The sequence below is a fragment of the Elephas maximus genome, chromosome 1, assembly GCF_024166365.1.
Source record: "Elephas maximus indicus isolate mEleMax1 chromosome 1, mEleMax1 primary haplotype, whole genome shotgun sequence".
Taxonomy (NCBI): Eukaryota; Metazoa; Chordata; class Mammalia; order Proboscidea; family Elephantidae; genus Elephas; species Elephas maximus.
This window is the reverse complement of record NC_064819.1, coordinates 72,780,821-72,800,243: the sequence shown is the minus strand read 5'-3', so window position 1 is coordinate 72,800,243 and position 19,423 is coordinate 72,780,821. Positions and strand designations below refer to the sequence as shown.

General features: G+C 39.9%; 2 protein-coding genes and 1 pseudogene across 3 annotated transcripts in view; all 3 read right to left on the bottom strand.

Annotated features, from left to right (window-relative positions):
- Positions 1-19,423, bottom strand: part of LOC126076584 (probable small intestine urate exporter) — a 118,431-nt gene that overhangs the window by 98,273 nt on the left and 735 nt on the right. The window lies entirely within an intron of this gene.
- On the bottom strand, positions 487-14,782 carry LOC126060432 (probable small intestine urate exporter; annotated as a pseudogene).
- LOC126076565 (probable small intestine urate exporter) overlaps positions 17,906-19,423 on the bottom strand; it is a 63,257-nt gene continuing 61,739 nt past the window's right edge. For both annotated transcript variants that reach the window (XM_049885217.1, XM_049885223.1), the window contains one exon: positions 17,906-18,210. In XM_049885217.1, the coding sequence (XP_049741174.1) occupies positions 18,076-18,210 (135 nt within the window). In that variant the 3' untranslated portion in view covers positions 17,906-18,075. The remainder of the gene's footprint in view (positions 18,211-19,423) is intronic.

Below are 19,423 nucleotides of genomic sequence, written 5' to 3'. Positions count from 1 at the left end.
CCTTTCTGTTATTATAATGGATTCTGTCAATATTGTCATCTCTTCCTTGACATTTTTCAATCAGGCATTCTGCACATGCCAAGCCTCAGAATGACCCTATATTCCTCCATACTTAATATGAGGCTGACTATGTCTGCTTTGTTCTGCTGGCTCAGGACTGCAACTTATAGGCACTATTGTTTCTACAGTCTCAGAATTTCTTTTCATAAAAGCTCCATAAGTTCATCTTCTGGGTTTTGGACACAAGTCCTCTTATGATTCTCAATTTTGACTTCTGTGATTCTGACTTTCTCTTTTACTTTGGTGAGAAATTTTCCTCCAGCCCCTGATGCCTTTACTAGAATAACAGTGGAGAGAGCGGAGAAAACGAAGAAATTCAGATACACCTACGCCTTCAGGAGCTCAAACTTAAATAAGTAGCCTTTTCTTTCCCCTTAAAATGTCCAGGCGAAATTCTCAGCATTACAATAGCCAAGGTCTCTGAGAAAACACTGGAAACAAAATCAATCCATGCTAAATATCTAATCACTCAAGCAGGCACAAAAGGGAAACCCATGAGGGAAAGCAAGGAACAACTACTCATCTGAAATGAATGCGTAATTCGGCTTGCTCAGAAGTGGGTGTGATTGTTTGCTCTTTAGCCCAGTCCTGCACTTCTGCTTGGCCAAAGATGAGGTAGAAGGCCAGGCCTGAAATGTTGATAGCAGCCAAAAGCAAGAAGACATTTCTCCAGCCCAACTCTGAATCCTGGAGGCAGGAAAATACAAGTCATTAATTGTCACCCAGCTCTCGTCTCTCATGGCTCATAAAGACTCTGCTCCAGCCTCTTTGGGCTTCCTGGTTGTGCATGGACATGCCAGGGACATTATTTACAACTCTGCTGGAACACTCTTCACCTAGATAGCTATTATGTTTGTCACCTCACTTCCTTTAGGGCCTTGCTTAGATGTTACCTTTTCGATCAGCTGTTCTTTAACCACTCTATTTAAAATTGAAACTTTACTTACCTCTTATGTGTCCTAGTCCCATTTTCAGTTTTATTCTTCTCTTAGCACTTACCACCACCCAATGTACCCAAAATTTACCGTTGCATATGTTTTCTGTCAATTTCTTTTCTACAATATAAGCTTCATCAGGGCAAGAACTTTTGTTTGTTTTATTTCCTTAGGTAGCATTTGCTTGGACTATGCTAAAGTTTAATACATATTTATTGAATGAATGGATGGATGAATTAATGAACAATGGGAGATAAGTTTGAGAACTTGTATATTAGAGAACCATTTTCTAACAGTATGTTAGTCAATGTTTAGAAGGAAATTGAAGCTTCAGGAAAAAAAAAGAAGGGACTTGATGTCATAAAGACAACGCTTTCTTTGTTAAACTCCATTCATTTTCCTGAATCATCCGTGGAAAACCACAGGGACCTTATGAAAGAATGTTCATGTGAATGTCATAGGCATCTTTCTTCATTTAAAGTCTGTGAGAATAGAGTTCTTTAGAAAATCTTCACAGTGTTGGATGAATTTCTTAATTATACAATTCTAAATATAGTTTTGGATTCTCTGAGTTGTGCAAACAGTTAACAGTTTTAGCTGGCAACCAAAAGTCCACCCAGAGGCACTCAGAAGAGAGGCCTGGTAATCTACTTCTGAAAAATAAGCCATTAAAAATCCTATGGGGTGCAGCTCTACTCTGACACACATGGGGTCTCCATGAGTCAGAATAGGCTCTACAGTAATGGGTTGAATTTGATTTACCTGCAGCTTCCAGCATGGAAGTCTCTATAAATGTAAAAATACAATGTAAGCCATGCTGATCAGAGGACTTTCTGCCCTAACCATTTATGGGCATAAATGTGAGGTTCAAGTTGTTCCTTCACTCAGTCATTTACTCAACATCTCACTCATTCATTCTGTCAGTATTTGTTGGGTTCCAAATCAATTCGTTTTGCCTGAAACTTTCAAAGTTTTAGCACCAATAGCCCTGCATCTTAGGAAACACCTCAGTTTTGGGCAAACTATCATGGTAGGTCACCCTAGTCTTTAAGAGAAATGCCAAGATTATTGTTAGAAAACTTGGTGCTTACCATGAGAAGCTCATCTTATAAGAACTGAGGAAAAAAAGAAAAAAAACTCATACAATTAAGCACTCCTTGTTCTATACCTTGAGCATGTGGAAATTTCCCTGCACGACCAGTGCCAAGGGTGGGAATGAGAGCTTTTATTCAAGACTCTTCAGCTATGAGCTGAGCCACATTGAGATGGGAACGAAAATCTTCTTAGTCTGAAATTCTCTAGGTGAACTCAACAGATCCTATATATACTCTTTCGGTTTTTTCTTAATATTGTCCAGAACATATGACCTCACCTGACTGAGGAAAAATCCAGCAGTGGTAGGAGAAATGGCTCCCAGCTATTTGTGAAAAAACACTTGCTAGTCCCTTGAGAAAGCGAAAGTATCTGAGAGGGATAGAGAAATAGAAAAACACTCTCATGTGAGTACAGGGTTCACGTCCTCTGGTCTGTTGCAACTCTGTGCTTATCTCTAGGGATACCAGGAGTTGTGTTGACCCTTGGACAAACCTGAATAAAATGGAGTGAATAGTGTTTAATATAATCCTGTCCTAGTGTCTGAGACCTCCAAGGGGCAATCTGTGCTAATTTGTCTACATCGTTTATAGAGAATGAACAGATTGATGGTTTGTACCTGGCTGGTATGTTCTCTTGGTTTCTGCTATTGAGCCTGATCTTGCACCTTGTTTGGGGGACAAAGCATTTCACTGGTTGAGAAAACGATTCCTCTGAGACCAGGTGTCTTGGCTGTTCACTATCTGAAGATGAAGTATGTTCTCTGTTCCTGTGAAAGGACTTTGAGTGGTACAAATAGAAGTCTCAGTCATCTCCGATCTTTATGTATACTTTCTCCTACTCTACCATAATTTTTACCTTATTGAAGCCTTACATGAGCACACTCCGTGGAGCCTCATGAGTCCTATTAATTATCCAACACTGTGTAATTGCTGCATTTCCCCATGCAGAGAGATTCATGAGAATCTCCCCGCCTCCAGCCCTCAGTTTTGCTGTGGTCTTGGCACTGTGGTGTTATAAGCCACTGACCACTCTTGTTTCCACACAGAGAAACTAAGTTTACAAAGGTTATCCAGCTTTAGGTTCCTTCCAGAAATTTTTTGGATGTAGGGTTACTGTTGACATTTCCTGTGATGGGTTGCATATGTCACATTTTGTCTGTGTGTCAGAGCAGGTTTAGGGCTACTTGTATTGAACTGGGAAACCCTGGTTGCATAGTGGTTAAGAGCTACAACTGCTAACAAAAGATTGGCAGTTCAAATCCACCAGGCATTCCTTGGAAACCCTATGGGGCAGTTCTACTCCGCCCCCTAGGGTCTCCATGAGTCAGAATCGACCCAACGGCAATGGGTTTGGGGCTTTTTTGGTACCGAACTGAGCTTCTGTGAGGATGAGGCAAAGGTATCCCTACCAAGGAGCAGTATCCAAGATGTTAACAACGGCTCCTTAGTTATTCAAGCTGCTGATGATAGGAAACAGTATCAAGAAGGTCACAGAGGTGCTGGTGCTGGATCTGACCCAGTACAGGGACACCATGAGCATAGACGGGAGGAGAACTCCTGGGGAGGCGGGAAGAGGATAGACACAGTGAATACGTGGCTTCTCTTTGAGTGTTCCACGTCCACCCTTGTAACTGGCTCTCTCCTTACCTATGGCAGTGAAAAGTTTCCTTATGGTTATGAGGCTGAGGATTTTTCTGGAAAATAGAAAATTTGCCAACAGACCTCCAAGGATCAGGAAGAGAAAGCTGGTTATAAACGGCAGGGCAGACAGGATCCCACTCTGAGGACCAGACATAAGATACGGTGCTGGCCCTCAAAGCCCACCCACCATGACCCAGTCTGATGCCTGGACTGATTGCCCACATCTGTGACTTTTCTCTATGTACTTTACACTATTCATACAAATCCATTAGTATTTGATTGGATCAGTACAGTTTAATGACTAGGGGAAAATATGCATATGACTGAATTTGCAGAAAAGGACTAATGCACTTTTCATATATAAAGACCCTCAGTAAATAGATATTGAAAAGACCAAAACCAAGTATAAAAATAGAAAAATGATAGAACATTTTACAGAAAACAAATATGAATGGTTACTAAATATATTAAAATGTACTCTCAACCTTACTTATAATAACTGAAGTGTAAAAACCATATCGAGATCTCATTTTTCATGGAACAAATTAACAAAGATCCAATATTTTGGGCATGTTCCGTGGTGTCACAGGGAGACAGACTCTCCCAATAATTATCAGTGCCCTATTTTTTTTTTTTTTATGGAGGTGCTATGTATTGAATTGGGTCCCCTAAAAAATATTTTTAAAAAAGTGAAAGTTATTACCCCCATAACTGTAAATATGACCAAGTTTAGAAAAAGAGCTTTCCTTTTGTTATGCTAATGGCATCATACTGAGTAGGGTGAGTCCCAAACTAATCCCTTCTGAGTGGTGTCTTATAAAATGAAGAAAGGCACATGGAGAGATATACACAGGGCAAAGACAGAGGATATGTGAAGATACAGCCACAAGGGAGCATAAAACACCAAGGAACACCCAGGGCAACAGAGAAGGAAAGATCCTCCCACAAAGCCTATAAACTGATTTGGACTTCTAGCCTCCAAACTTGGGAGACAATCTATTATATTGTTTAAAGCCCCACACTTGTGGTATTTTTGTTATGGCAGCGTTAAGTAACTAAGAGAAAGGACAATTTGACAATAGATACACTTTGACTTACCAATGTGATATGCAGAAATTTATTCTGGAGAAAGCTTCACAAGTGCAAAATGACAAATGAACAAGGTTTTCACTGCAGAATTGCTCAAAATTAGAAATGACCCAAATATCACTCAGTGGGAAGGTTCTCATGTACTGATATGAAAGATCTCTGAGGCATTTTAAGAGGCAAAAAACTAATAAATAAAGCATAGCAGTACATACTGCATATGATGTTTTGTGTAAAATAAGTTGGGAAAATAAGAACATGAATTCATGTTTGCTGGTATTTATGTAAAAAATGTAAGAATATAATAGATTACTAAAAAAAATTACATGTCATCTGGACTAAGAGATAAGGGCAGATGGGGAACAGAGGTAGCAATAAGAATTTTCCTTCTATACCTTTTTTTTTGTGGAAACCCTGGTGGCATACCGGTTAAGACCTACAGTTGCTAACCAAAAGGTCAGCAGTTTGAATCCACCAGGCGCTCCTTGGAAACCCTATGGGGCAGTTCTACTCTGTCCTATAGGGTTGCTATGAGTTGGAATCTACTCGATGCAATGGGTTTTGTTTTATACCTTTTTGTGTAGCTTTTAAAATGTTGAGCCCTGTGCATAGGTTAACGATCAACCTCTAAATTAAAGTTCTCTTGAAGACAATGCAAGTTAAATTTTAGTCTCAATGAAAAAAATGACCATCCATTATTGAGGAGAATCTAAACAATGGAAAAAATTTAACTATCACCTGCTCCAAGCTATTCATTTCATAGGTGAGTAAACCTATCAGCTTTGTGTGACTTAATGCAGAAATACCAGGAAAGTGATGGCCCCTTGACTTCTAAGCACGGAATACTCTACCATCTGGTTCTGCCTTGCCTTTCCATTCAAACTCAACCCTCCACTCCTCAGCTTTGGACTCTGATGGTGGGGAGCCCTCTAGACCTAACACAAGAGACAAATTATTGCCAATAGCCAACTTCAGGATGTCTATCTCTCAGCCCTGACTTCCTGCTTCTCTAGACATCATTTTCCCCCGATTCTGTGGCTTGGGGCTTCTGATTTCATTGCTTGCTTCAAGCTATTCTCCTCCTTCTTTCAGAAGATCCACAGGCACTCCTTCCTTGGGCTTTCTGTCCTCAGTACTTCCATCCTGCTTGCATCCTGGCCCTGTCAGCTCCCTAGACTCTGACCACTCACAGGTCAGCTCTCTGTTGGCCACTTAGCACCTTTCTCCAAAGGAGTCCAGTCAATATGAGAAAGCTACTTTTTGAGTATAAAGGATGAGAATGTAACAGTGATTCCATGGACTTGTGAAATTAATAGGCCACGGTGTCCTAGTGTACTCTTTGCTGCTTTTGTAACATACACTAGGCCTTAAAAGTCTCCACTAAGCCAATCAAAAATCTGTTCATTTTGTGAAAATTCAGAGAACTGTACACATATGCACACTTTTTTATGTATATTATACTTGAATACAATATTTTTTAAAAAAGTTATTTACCAATTTAAGTATGAATCCTAACTGGAAATTCATGTCTTGTTATTAATGTCTTATTTTCAGCATATCTTGTTTAAGTCTGTCACAAGCCTCTGGAAGGCAGGATTTGTTTTGTTAACCCTTTAATGTGTATGCTACCAGCAGAGTGCCTTGTTTAACAAATATTGAAGGGATTGAATATAAAATTTTTGCATATGCCCCTTAAACATATAACATTCTATAAATAACCAAGCTGACCTAGGACCATAAATAACACCATGTTCCAATAAGCAGCAAGTCACGTTGAGATCAATCAGAATTTATGTGACTTCGGTTGCATTAACCAATTGAGGGTCCTTGGGCTCAAGCCCCTGATTCTGTGATTACGGGAGAGACGGAGGATTAGACAATGAAATATTGAAGCAGAAGACCACAGAGAGCTTTCTCTGAACTTACATCTCTGAGGTTAACTTGAAGTACAGAGTTAATGTATGTTGGTGTGTACGTTGTCATGAGATGAAAAGGCCAGGATTCACAGATATATGAGATTAAAATGACCCAAAGTGATACAGATTTGATCATAGCCTTAATGGGAAGAGACCAGCCTGGAGAACGATTCTGGAAGAGAGTACATGTCAATATTCACTTCATCAGAGACAGGATTTCTCTCCACTGCACTCTTCACGTCAGAGACATCCAGGCAGACACAGAGGCAAATGGCAGCGGAGTCCCTCAATGTACCTGTCGGGCAAGTGAAGACATGATGTATGTCTTCTCATCAGTGCTGATAAAGGGATGATTCATGGGATCATCATAAGCAAGAGGAAGCCAAAGAAGGCAACAGACACAGCCAATTCCACCTAGGGAAAGAAGATCCAGTGAACACTGCATTGGCGTTCATCTGTCATTTTGACTCTGTCCTGAGATGACTCCTCTGCTTGAAAGAATGATTTCTAATTCTCTTCCCCACCAACCCCACCCCCACCCCACCCTTGCATCTAAATCCTGGGAAGACCCTATCAGAGGTCAAAGGTAGTTCCCCACCTCTTGACTTTTGTGTTGGTCACGTAACATGCTTTTGACAATGACATAGAACCATTAGGATCCTAGACCTTGTGAGTTTTTTGGCTTGGCCTCTTGGGTCTTGGCCATTTCGATGGGAAGAACATACTGTAGTTAACCTTGTGTCCAAAGAATTTGAGAGATGCATGTTGCAGAGCTGCTCAGACATCCCACAAAAGTATCATTGTTGTTTTATACCACTGAGTTTTGGGACTTTTGGAAGGCCACAATTATTCAGGCTATAGCTGACTCTTACAAGTTCCTGTCCTCTGTGTTTGCAAATATCCTCACTTTTTAAGGACCAGTTAGCATCTCTCCTTCTTTTCATGCTTTTGCAGAATTCCTTTCATCGTTGAATCTTTCCATTATGCTGTCTTACCTTGCTCAAAGCACCTAAGAGTTAGCAGCTCACTTTTATGTGCAAATGATTACCTAGACAACTTCTAGACATAATCTAAAGTTAGTCCTCAGCAAAGAAATTTCCTTTAATACATACATTATTACAGTGTTGAGAAACTCAACATTATCAGGATTGAGTGAAAATATGGCTTATCTTCACATTCCCTTTTTAGGATTTTGAGAAAGTGTTAAGAGTTCTTGTCTCATTTGTTGGCTTATGGGTCACACATTTACTCATAAATGTCACTGACAAGTCACCATACACCAGGCATTATGCTGCATTTTGGAAACATAAGGCTATGAAGACACAATCTTGTTATAAAGGATTTTAAATCTAAAAAGGAAGACTAGATGAAAATTAGCAATGTTGCTTATCGTGCTTGGGGAATTTTAGTATCCATTCAACAAACATTTAGTTATTTATTGTTAATTATATGCAGCTTATTGTTTCTCAAAACCATAGCACAGTAAACCTTTCAGTGTGTAAATATTATTTGCATATGCCCTGAGTCGAGTCTCGATGACACTGGGTTTGGTTTTGGTTGGTTTGTGAAGTTTCTGTGGCAGAGTCTTTGAAGTTGAATGTGCTATAGTAATCACATTTTACTTTTTTTTTCTGATGAATATGTTGACCTGTGTTATAAGAATCTAACACAGGAGCCGAGAGAACTAGCCACTAATGAAAACAAGACTGGGACTTACTCTAAGGAATCAATTTGCAAATGGGACTTCAAACATAAAAGGTTTCAAAATCAAACAAACAAACTATAGCTGAGAGCAACTGGAAGGATCTAATCAGGTCTGAATAAAAGTTAAGTTTGTGAAGTAGCAGAATATTTTCTCAGGAACATTTCATGTGTCTTTTGGACATTTCTGAGCATCTCTCTGGGTACTATGCTCACTTCTGAGAGTTATGTAGGTCTGACCTGTCCTGCAGCCTCTACTGGTTTATTCTCCACTCTCTACGATCAGTATTTTACCTCTGATTAGATCATGTTCCTATGATATGCTGGTTGTTGTAAAGTTGGCAATTTTAAAAAGAAGGATTTACATAAATTAGCATAATTTAAGGTATAATCCTTCCAAGATAACATTTTCCACACCTTATGAAAAAAATTGCACTGTATCCTTGTGGGTTCAATTTCGAAGCAGGAAATAATGTTATAATGTCCTTAAAATCATAAGGCTTACTCTAGCTAGGCACTCAGGCTACTGAATTTAATTGTTGTTTTGGAAGTCAGCAAGACTCACCACATGATTAACTCTGACCATTATCAACATTCACTAGGTATATATCCATATCTAACAAGATTTGGTTAACCGTGGCTAACTTATCCTCCTTTCCCAACCCCCGTAAAAAAAAAAAAAAAAAAAAATCATGCCAGCATTCTCTATCATCAAATAAAATTTTGAAATATGAAAATTAACACTCACCAAAGATATAGAAGATATAAGGCCATCCTATCATCTGGCGGAGGAAACCCCCAACAGCAAAGACAATGAAGGGTCCCAGAATTATCCCTGAACACAAGATGCAAGCATCTTCTAGGTGAGACATCCAGGTTTGGGACTCTGTGTGCTTCCTACTGACTGACTCTTTAACAAAGCTGAGTTCCATAGTGATTACAAGTATGAGCTTTAAACCCAGGTACATATGTTCAAATTCTGCTCCTTCATTCGGTAATTGTGTGATCTTTGACAAGTTATTAATCTCTTTGTGTTTCAATTTCCTTACATGTGAAATGGGAATAATTACAGATAGCTGCCTCAAAAGATTATTCTGAGGCTAAATTGAAATAATATGTGCAAAGCTTATTATGTGTAAACTAATACATATGTAACGTGTACGTGTAAACAAAGGTTTGACACAGAGTAAGCATTCTGTTATGACCAAGAAAGAGAGTATAAGTTAATGGTTTATAGCAAAAACTATGGAGACAGAGTATTTGGGGTACAAGATTTGGTTCTCTTAACATACCAGGGCAGAGTATTATTGGACAGCGCATATAAAATGAGGATTAGGGTATCAATCACCTGATGTAGCAATGCTAATGAGTTGATTCCTTTCCCGTGGAGGAGCCCATTTAACCGAAATTGAATAAAAACCTGTTGTCACCATAACCTGAAAAAAAAAAAAAAAGATTCACTGTTGGATGTGTGCATTAATTCTGGAACCACTCATATGTAGAAAACAGCTGGGTACCTGGGCTATGCCTTGGATAATCCGAATGACAATGAGCAATGTCACTACAGTATCAGCTGCCAGTGGAATGAACAGAGTCAGGACTGAGGAAATGAACAAGCCAGGACCAATCACATGCTTGGCTCCAAATATTCCAGCCAGGTAGCCAGTAGGGATTGGCGCTAAGAAAGAGGCATGGTTGAGGGAGCTGAGGATAATTTCCTGAATTTCAGGACTCCAGTCATACACAGGGCCCTAAAGGACAAAGAGGATCTCATGTTTATTTATCTTTGGTTAGAATGTTGACAGTCTTTATTGTGAGTGCTGAAAGGCAAACAATAATGGGGAGCTCTTCTTCCTTTTACCTCTCTCCAGTTCATCCAATCTACCAGTTTCATCAAAAAACTTAAATATGTGCCCAGCACAATCTTTCCCCTTAACCTGACACAATTAACCAACCATCTGAAATACAGGAGAATCTGTATAGGAAGCCTATAAATAGAAACAATCGTATGCAAGATAATAAAAAAGTGAGGAAGAAGTAAAGAGAAAATAGAATTAAACCCATGACACTTACTTGTGGAGATTTTCATCACTGTAGAGGATGCAACCCTCTATGGCAGAGTAGAACTACCCAATACAGTTTCCAAGCTGTAATCTTTATGGGAGCTCATTGCCAGGTCTTTTCTCCCAAGGAGCAAGAGCAGCTCATGGGTTCAAACCACCGACCTCCTTCCAGTTAGCTGAGTGCTTAACCATTAAATGACCAGGACGCTCTCTCCATATATATATCTGTATCTATATCCATCACCGTCAAGTCGATTCTGACTCATAGTGACCCTATAGGACAGAGTAGAGCTGCCCCATAGAGTTTCCAAGAAGCAGCTGGTGAATTTGAACTGCCAACATTTTGGTTAGCAGCCAAGCTCTTAACCACTGTGCCACCAGGCTTCCATCTACATCTATATTCCCTCTTAAATTTTAAAATCTGTTTGTTTTATTCTGATTACTACTAGGTTACAGTCATAGACATGAAGTAAGGATATAATCTCCTTGGATATATATTATGTCCCTTGTACACTCCCTGAATCATATTAGATTTTTAATAAGTATAATTCAGGTGCTAATCAAAAGGTAAGCAGAGTAAGCATTAGGCTAGGATTCAATTAGAGAAGTATTCAGACTTCATCTTGATACTGTAATCTAGGCTTGCACAAAATTTGTCAGTGTTCCATGGCAGCTTTAGGGCTTTCCCTGGGGTTGAATCCAGATTCTTTAGTGTGACAGCAGCTGGAAGAGGTTGATAGACTGTCCCTGGGTTATTGATGTGCCATGTACTTTGATTATATTAAGCTCTCCCAGGTCAGCAGTTCAAATCCACCAGGCTGTCCTTGGAAACTCTATGAGGCCATTCTACTCTGTCCTATAGGGTCACTATGAGTCAGAATCGACTCAATGGCAACGGGTTTGGGTTTTTTTTTTTGTTGTTGTTTTTATTGCTATCATTAATATTTTTATGAGAATATATGATTTTTTTCAAATGTATTTCAATTGTGTTGCCAGATGCCTAGATTCCAATCCCTGCTGCTCTACTTACAGCTGTTTGGCCTTAGTTGTCTATAGCCTCAGTATCTTATCTGGAAATTTGGGATAATAATGTGCCTACCTCATCACATTGTGATGAGAATTAAAAAATTCATTTAAGTTCATCTAATTGCTCCTGATAATATTTGACTATCCTTTCTTTTTTCATTTTTGGAATGATCCCTTCTTGTTCTTAATAAAGAGACTATCTTTAATGAATTATTTGATTTAATTTGCTTTATATCCTTTATAGTTCTATAGCATTCTTGGCACTGGTGGTAGCAAGAAGATGTGTAGCACCGAAAGGGTAGTTGAGGTAACATGGATCTCAGTGTCATCCAGGACAAGACACCTGCATGATTTTACCTTTCCTGGAGTTTTCAGGTTGAGTCACATGTAAATTACCATCGTTGGAAATCCCACCTTCTGCGGTATTGATTTCAGCTGCAGTAGACATTTTGGTTCTCTTCTCCCAGGGCCTAGCATTTACCTACTAAAATAAAAGAATGCAGAAGGAAGTAAATACAGAGCGAAGTGTCCTATATTTCATATGAGACTTACCTGGAAATTTGGAGCAAATTCAGTTTGGTAAGAAAAGTTCTAGAGTTCAGGGGACCTGGCTGGTCATCCTGGTCCTATCAGTAAAGAATTACGCGACCTTGGGAAGGTCACGGTTGCTCTGGGGCTTAGTCTCTTTGTCTCTAAAATAAGGGATCTTGCCTGTACTATAAATTCTTTCCAGCTCTGTGTTCTCATGTCTTTCAACTGGAATCATTATCAACGGGATTATAAAACTTAACAACAAACTTATTGAAAATTTATTTGGAAGATTCCAGTGGATGAAAATACCTGAAAAATCATCTATTATAAACACCTAGGTATACTAGATTAAATATAGTAAACCTTCTTCTAAATGATAGCTACTAAGATAGTAAGACATCTCTCCATGGTTGAAATGAAAAGTCTAAGGCATCAGTTAATTCTTTGGTGGCCCTGGGTTTGGGAGTTAGAGATGCATCAATTTCAGTAATGCAGGGACTTGGGATCTAGGCTCCTCTAGCAGTGAAGGGTGAAGCCCAGGCCAGGTAGAGAATAATAATAGAGATCTTAACATAGACCCAGAAAACTGAAAGGGCTTTATACTTAGTTCAATGGGCTCTGCCTATTGCAACAGTGAGATGGCAATGACTCTCATCTATCTTGTGCTGAGCTCTGGTGTGAAAATAAAGAGCTTCCCTTTGAAATTCTGACAATTCATAACCATATTAAGAGGAGTCAGTACTGGAATTTGCACTATCTGCATTGTCAGAGAACTTCTCCCCAACTGATAAACTGACCTAAGAATTGGATATAGGTTGGTTTGCTCAACGCTGACCACATAGAATTACTGTAGATAAAACTCCAAGTAACAAGAGCTCAAATCCAAAATTATAAACACAGGAGTGATCCTTCAGAAGTAAGTCCTCTGACGCAATACACAACATGATTATTCTGCTGAGAACTTCCTTACGTAGAAGATACTGACAAAAACATAGTATAAACAAGCTAAAGTATTTGAAGAAATAAAACATGGACTCAAAACATTTTTAAAAAAGTCCAAGACATCAAGAAAAACATTAATCCATCCAGCCCAGGAAGTACCAATGCCAGATCAAGAGAGTTCCAGGCAAGAGACACTTCCTGCCCCTGACTCTCCTCTATCTCCCTGCCACCAGCCCTAGAAGGATCAGAAGCCTCATTTAGCAAGAGTAAAGGGAACAGATGAGTGAGTGGGGAAAAAGAAGCCACACCAAACAACTCCTCCTTTTCCAAAGACAAGCTAGAAGAGGTGAGAACCTTTCATTTGAGATAAAGTTTGGAGTTTTCTACAATTCATTGGACTGAACCTATTAACTATAAAATGAGATTATTTGGAGTCTAAAAATAATAAGAAGACTTTTTACTATCTAAAATGATCAGAGGCATTATGGGATTATAAAGGGAAGTAAGGATGAGGCAGGGGTTGTTGGTGAAATAAAATCTCTTGTTCTCTATTTCTAGAGTAAAGGCAAAATTCTTGTTTTGGACACGTTGGCTTTTTGATGCCTGTTAGACCCAGAACGGAAGATTGCCAAATAGGCATTGTGTTATGAGTCTGTAGCTTGGGACAGAGGTGGTCTAGTTGGAAATACAAATTTGGAAATCATCAGCTTTATCTATTTATTTGAAAGCTGGCTAAATAAGCAAGAACCAGCAAAAAATGAGGCCAGCCATTCTTATATCAGTTTTTGGTGCCAAGACCATTTCTCTGTCTGTTCCCTTAGGAAGCAATTCGCTGTACAGCGGGACTTAAGTTGCTGGGCAAAGTTACTAATAGCTCAGCTGTCATTTCTATCTGGCCTCCACATTGAAAATTTTTTTTCCATAAGAGAAACAGCTCAGGGCTCGCTTTCACAGCTCCCAAGTAAAAGTTGTCTGCCCCAAACTCTTCATCTCATTTACTACTTCCTAAAGGCGTTTGCAATGTCTTTTACTTTATTTTCCCCATTTAGAGGTCAGGGAAATTTTAGAGGGCCTGACTTGTTTTAATCAATGTGACCTTTCAACCCTGATTAAAATCTTCCTGTGCCGGAATTCAGCATTTACGTTTCTTGTTTCATCATAGATTTGATTAGCACTTTTTAAAATTAATGAACCCCAATATACGAATCATAAACTGCAGATTGTCTGGTTTATTTCTAATATTTACATAATATTAACCCTTAAAAGTACCCTTTTAAATGGGCGATTGGCCTCCAGATCCTTCCAGTTATTCAGCCTCTCCCTCTGCAGCTACCCTGTTGGAGGCATTTCATTCCCTGGATAATGAGGCTCCTGTTTCTTTTAGGAAAAGGCGACATCCTCTTTCACTTTTCACGATTATCTCAGGAAAGAGAAGTTCTCTTCCCCACCCCCACAATCACAAAATAGCAAATTCAGCTGCTCTCTCTGGGAAAAGGCAGCCATTCCCACATCTCTGAAGCAGAACGGTAAGAGAAAAGATGACGGCTAACCTGAGGGAGAAGTGCAGGGTCCTCATTCCTGTCCCATAAATTTCTCTCAGTGTATTACAATTTTATAATCCCCAGGAGGTAGATGATCACCCTAAGCCTTTATTTGTGATGTTAACAAATGGGAGGATTTTATTGGATTAATTGTTTAATTTTCAACTTTACTTCTACTTTTTCACCAATAAACAGATCAAGCTCATTAAAATCTTCTTCATCCTTCAGGTTTAGCTCAGAGGTCATGTACAACTCCCCTCACCTCCAATCTGAATTGAGGTCTCCTTTGTACTGGAACCCAGTACCACCTGCCCTTTGGTTACAGCCCTTGTCATTTTCAGGGGTCTGTCAGGGTTATTGTCATCTTCGTGGAAATGGGTTATTACCATCTTCATGAAAATGGGTTATAGCTACTATGTTTTGGGTCTTCCCACAACCATTTCCTTATTTAATAGGCTTGAGCTACCTACAGAGTGTAAATTTAATATATTTTGTTTAATTGAATGATTTTTGTAGTTTTATGAATATAAATATTTACATTAAGTTTTCTGTGAAAATAACAACCCTGTAATTCGGGTCCTTTTTGAAACAAAAGATTTCAGAAGATTTATGCACAGGTTTTTTTTTTTGTAGCCTGTTTCATCACCTCCAATTCTCTGCTGAACTCACTCCCAACAGACCTTTGCCCCTACCACTTGACCAGGTTGAGTGCCTGTCAAAAGGGGCAACAACTTGGTGCTAGCAAATCCAGCAGTCACTTCCCAGGCTTTTTCTGTCAACACTTGACGCTCCCTCTTGATGCCTTGTTTCCCCAGGATGGGCACACAACTCTAGGCTGATTTTTCTCATGCCTATTTGTCTTTCTCAATTTTTTTTTTTTCTGAACCCTCATCTTTTCCCTGACCTCTGAATTTTGGTGTACCCTAGGATTCTGACCTTGAAGCTCTTCTCTAATAAACTCACTCCCAGGGTTATCCCAGCTGGTCTCATTTCCTTACAAGTCTACTCTCTGACCTCTTCCCTGAGCTCCAAACTGGTGACATCAGCTGCCTTCATCTCTACTTGAATATTCAACAACTATCTCAGCCTTCACATGGCCACAACTAGAACTCCTGGATCCAACCTCCAAGTCACTGCTGCCCCAGGCTTCCCCATCTCACTTATACTGGCTTCTCCAGCTAATCTGACCACAAATCTTGGAGTTCTCTTTGATTTTATAATTTCCCTCAGGACTCACCATTCATTTCACCAGCATGTTCTGTGAGTTGTACCTTCCAACCTTTCCCCAAATACCATTATTTTTCATTTCCTACATTCCTAACACAATCATCTATCACCTGGGTAAATAACATAGACCCCCAAGTTGGTCCCACTGTTTCTACTCTCTCTCCTTCAGTTCCCCACATAGGAAGCAGCAGGTTTAAAATGTAAGTATAATCATGTTACTTCCTGGTTTACAAACCTTCTAAAGTCTTCCCAGTGATCTTGACTTTTTAATGTGTTTGTGTATTTAAAGTATTTCTTCACAACTCCTCCTTAAGGCTCTACAGATAAGAGCCAATGACGCATTTAAATTCTGCTGTGAGTCAGAATCGACTCTGTGGCAATGAGTTTGTGTTTTTGGTTTTTGTTTTGAAGAGGATTCTTACAGAGATGGAGCATGGACAGGAGAAAGAGCACTCACTGGTTCAGAAGCCACAATATTGAGTTCCAGCCCTGAACATCTCCTACTGACTCACTTTGTATCAGAGTCTTGTCAGGTTTATCTCCTAAATCAAATGATGCAACCATCTCTCGCCACCCCTACATCCTCATACCAGGGGTCATCCCTCTCTGCTGGACTACACAGTCACCTCCTATTCCTATTCCTCTCATGCAGCAAGGGCAACCTTTGGAAAATACAACCCTGATTAGACCTTCTCCCACTAAAACACTACTCATTGCTTTTAAGAAAATACAGATGAGCTCACTGGGGCCACAGGGCTATATGTGCTCTTGCCATTAAATGCTTCTCTATCCTCCTCAAAAACCATACTGACCTCACTTTCTGTGTTCTACCCACACCTGTTTGCTCCTTCTTGCCATTGGACATTTACTTTTGCTGTTCCCTCTTACTAGAATGTTCTCCCCATCTGCCTCCTGAACCAGTCAACAGTTGTCCTTCAGATACAGGTCCACTGAAACTCTGAATGGTGTCCTCCCTCAACCCTCAGTCCTGTGCATATGCCATTATCATTCACTCTCATAGCCTGGTAGACCACAAGCCATTTCATTTTCCACAGTTGTCATTCATTTCTGTGATACGTTAATTAAAATCATCTGCCCTATCAAGATGTTGCGCTCCCTGAAAGCTATATTTGACTTGGTCTCTGCCTTGCCCCATGGTATGTGTTCATTAGTGTTCACTTTAATGCTTGAATGTTTCTTCTCCCCTTACTGGTCCCCATGCTGCCCATACAGGAGGTCAGTGGAAGAAGACACACCATGCACAATCTCTTAACTTTTGCTGTGAAGTCACAGCAACATGGGCCTTGCATATAATTTAGAACGACCTGGTAGGTAAAAGGGGTGAACTTTGAATGAGGCTCACTTTATGGTGGGTAGGATTCCAAAGTCAGAGGAGCAGAAGAAGGGCATACAAAGCAGAAGTGACAGCATAAACAAATGCTTGAGGGGATAGAAGAGAAACAGGGCAGTGTCCTTTTACAAAAGTGCAGGAGCTCAGCACAGATCCACAAGCCAGGTGTTGGGCAGAGATCAATACAGCCATAACAGAAGGCCACTGTGAAAGGATGGACTCCAGAAAGTTTCCAATCCCTAAAGATATCAGAGAGAAAGATGTGATTCCAAAGCTAGGAACCATAGAAAGCAATACATAGTTGTCAGATATAGTCTGCTTTGCTCCCCCACGTCAGTTACAGGATGTTCCTTCTCGTTTTAATGAATTCTATCTTTATTATCTTCTCCTCTTTGGCATTTTTCAGCCAGGCATTCTGCCCATGCCAAGCTTCAAAGTGACCCTATATTCTTCCCCAGTTGATGCTAGGGTGACTTTGACTGCTGTGGCCTCCTGGCCCAGGATGCGAGTTATATGCATAAAGGTTTCTATAGTTTCAGGATTTCTTCTTCATGGCAGCCCCACAGGTTCATCTTCCGGGTGTTTGGACACACACAACTCCCGTTACGACTGTCAGTTTTCACTCCCTTGATTCCGGTTTCTTCTTTTGCTTTGGTGAGAAATTCTCCTCCAAATCCTGATACTTCTACCAGGATAACAGTGGAAGGAGTAAAGAACGTGGAGAAATTCAGACACGCCTATAACTTCAGGAGCTCTGAGTTAAATAAGTAGCCTTTTATTTCCCTGTAAAATCTCCAGGCAGAGTCTTCAGCGTTACAATAGCCAAGGTCTCTGAGAAGACACTGGAAACAAAACCAATTAATATTGAATGTCTAATCACTCAAGCAGGCACAGAAGAGGAATCCATGAGGGAAAACAAGGAACCAGTAATCATCTGGAACTAATGCATCACTCCGTTAGCTCAGAAGTGGGTAACTGTCTGCTCTTTAGCCCAGTCCTGGATTTCTGCTTGGCCGAAGATGAGGTAGAAGGCCAGGCCCAATGCGTTGATGGCAGCAGAAAGCAAGAAGATATTTCTCCAACCCAACTCTGCATCCTGGAGGCAGGAAACTACAAGTCATTAACTCTCACCTATTCTTTTCCCTCATGACTCATAAAGGCTTTAGCTCCCCCAACTCTACTCCAGCCTCTGTGGGCTTCCTGGTTGTTCCTGGATATGCCAGGCTGGAGCCCTGGTGATGCAGTGCTTAAGAGATCGGCTGCTAACCAAAAGGTTGGCAGTTCAAATCCACCAGAAACCCTATGGGCAGCTCTACTCTGTCCTATAGGGTCTCTATGAGTCTGAATCAACTTGACAGAAATTTTTTTTTTGTTTTTTCTCTGTCTTAAGGCCATCGCGCTGGCTATTTATTCCCTCTGGTGGAACATTCTTCACCCAGACACCCATCAATCACCTTCAGAATCTCACTCAAGCGGTTCCTTGCTTAAATGTTACCTTCTCGATCCACTGTTCTTTAACCACCCTATTTAAAATTGAAACTTCACTCACCTCTTATGTGTCCTATTCCCATTTTCAGTTTTATTCTTCTCTTACCATTTACCACCACCCGATGTACCAAAATTTACTTATTACATTGGTTTTCTGTCAATTTCTTTCCTACAACATAAGCTTCATCAGGAAAAGAGCTTTTGTTTGTTTTATTTCCTTAGGTAGCATTTACTTGGTTCATGCTAAAGCCTAATACATATATATGGGATGAATGAATGATTAGGACACAAGATTAATTTGGGAATTTCTATTTTAGGAAGCCATTTCCTGACATTGTGTTAGTCAGTGGCTGGAAAGGAACTGAAGCAATAGAACAAAAAAAAAAAAGAAAGAAAGAAAGAAAAGACTTGGTATCATAAAGATGGCTTTTTCTTTGTTATTCTCCATTAATTTTCATGGCTGGCTTATGAAAATCTACTTGAACCTTAAGGAAGAATGTTCACGTGAATGTCATAGGCATCTTTCTTCACGTAAAGTCCATATGAATAAAAAATTTTTAGAATAGATTCAAGCCATCGGGTGAATTTGTTTACTATAACTACTGTAAATACAGTTTAAAGTCCCTTTATGATGCACACAGTTAACGCTCTTGGCTGGTAACTGAAAGGTTGCCATTTTGAGTCCACTCAGAGGCACCTTGGAATAAAGGCCTGGAGATCTACTTCTGAAAAATCAGCCACTGAAAACCCTTTGGAGCACAGTTGTACTCTGACACACAGGCATCACCATGGGTCAAAATAAAAGCCATATTCATTGCTGT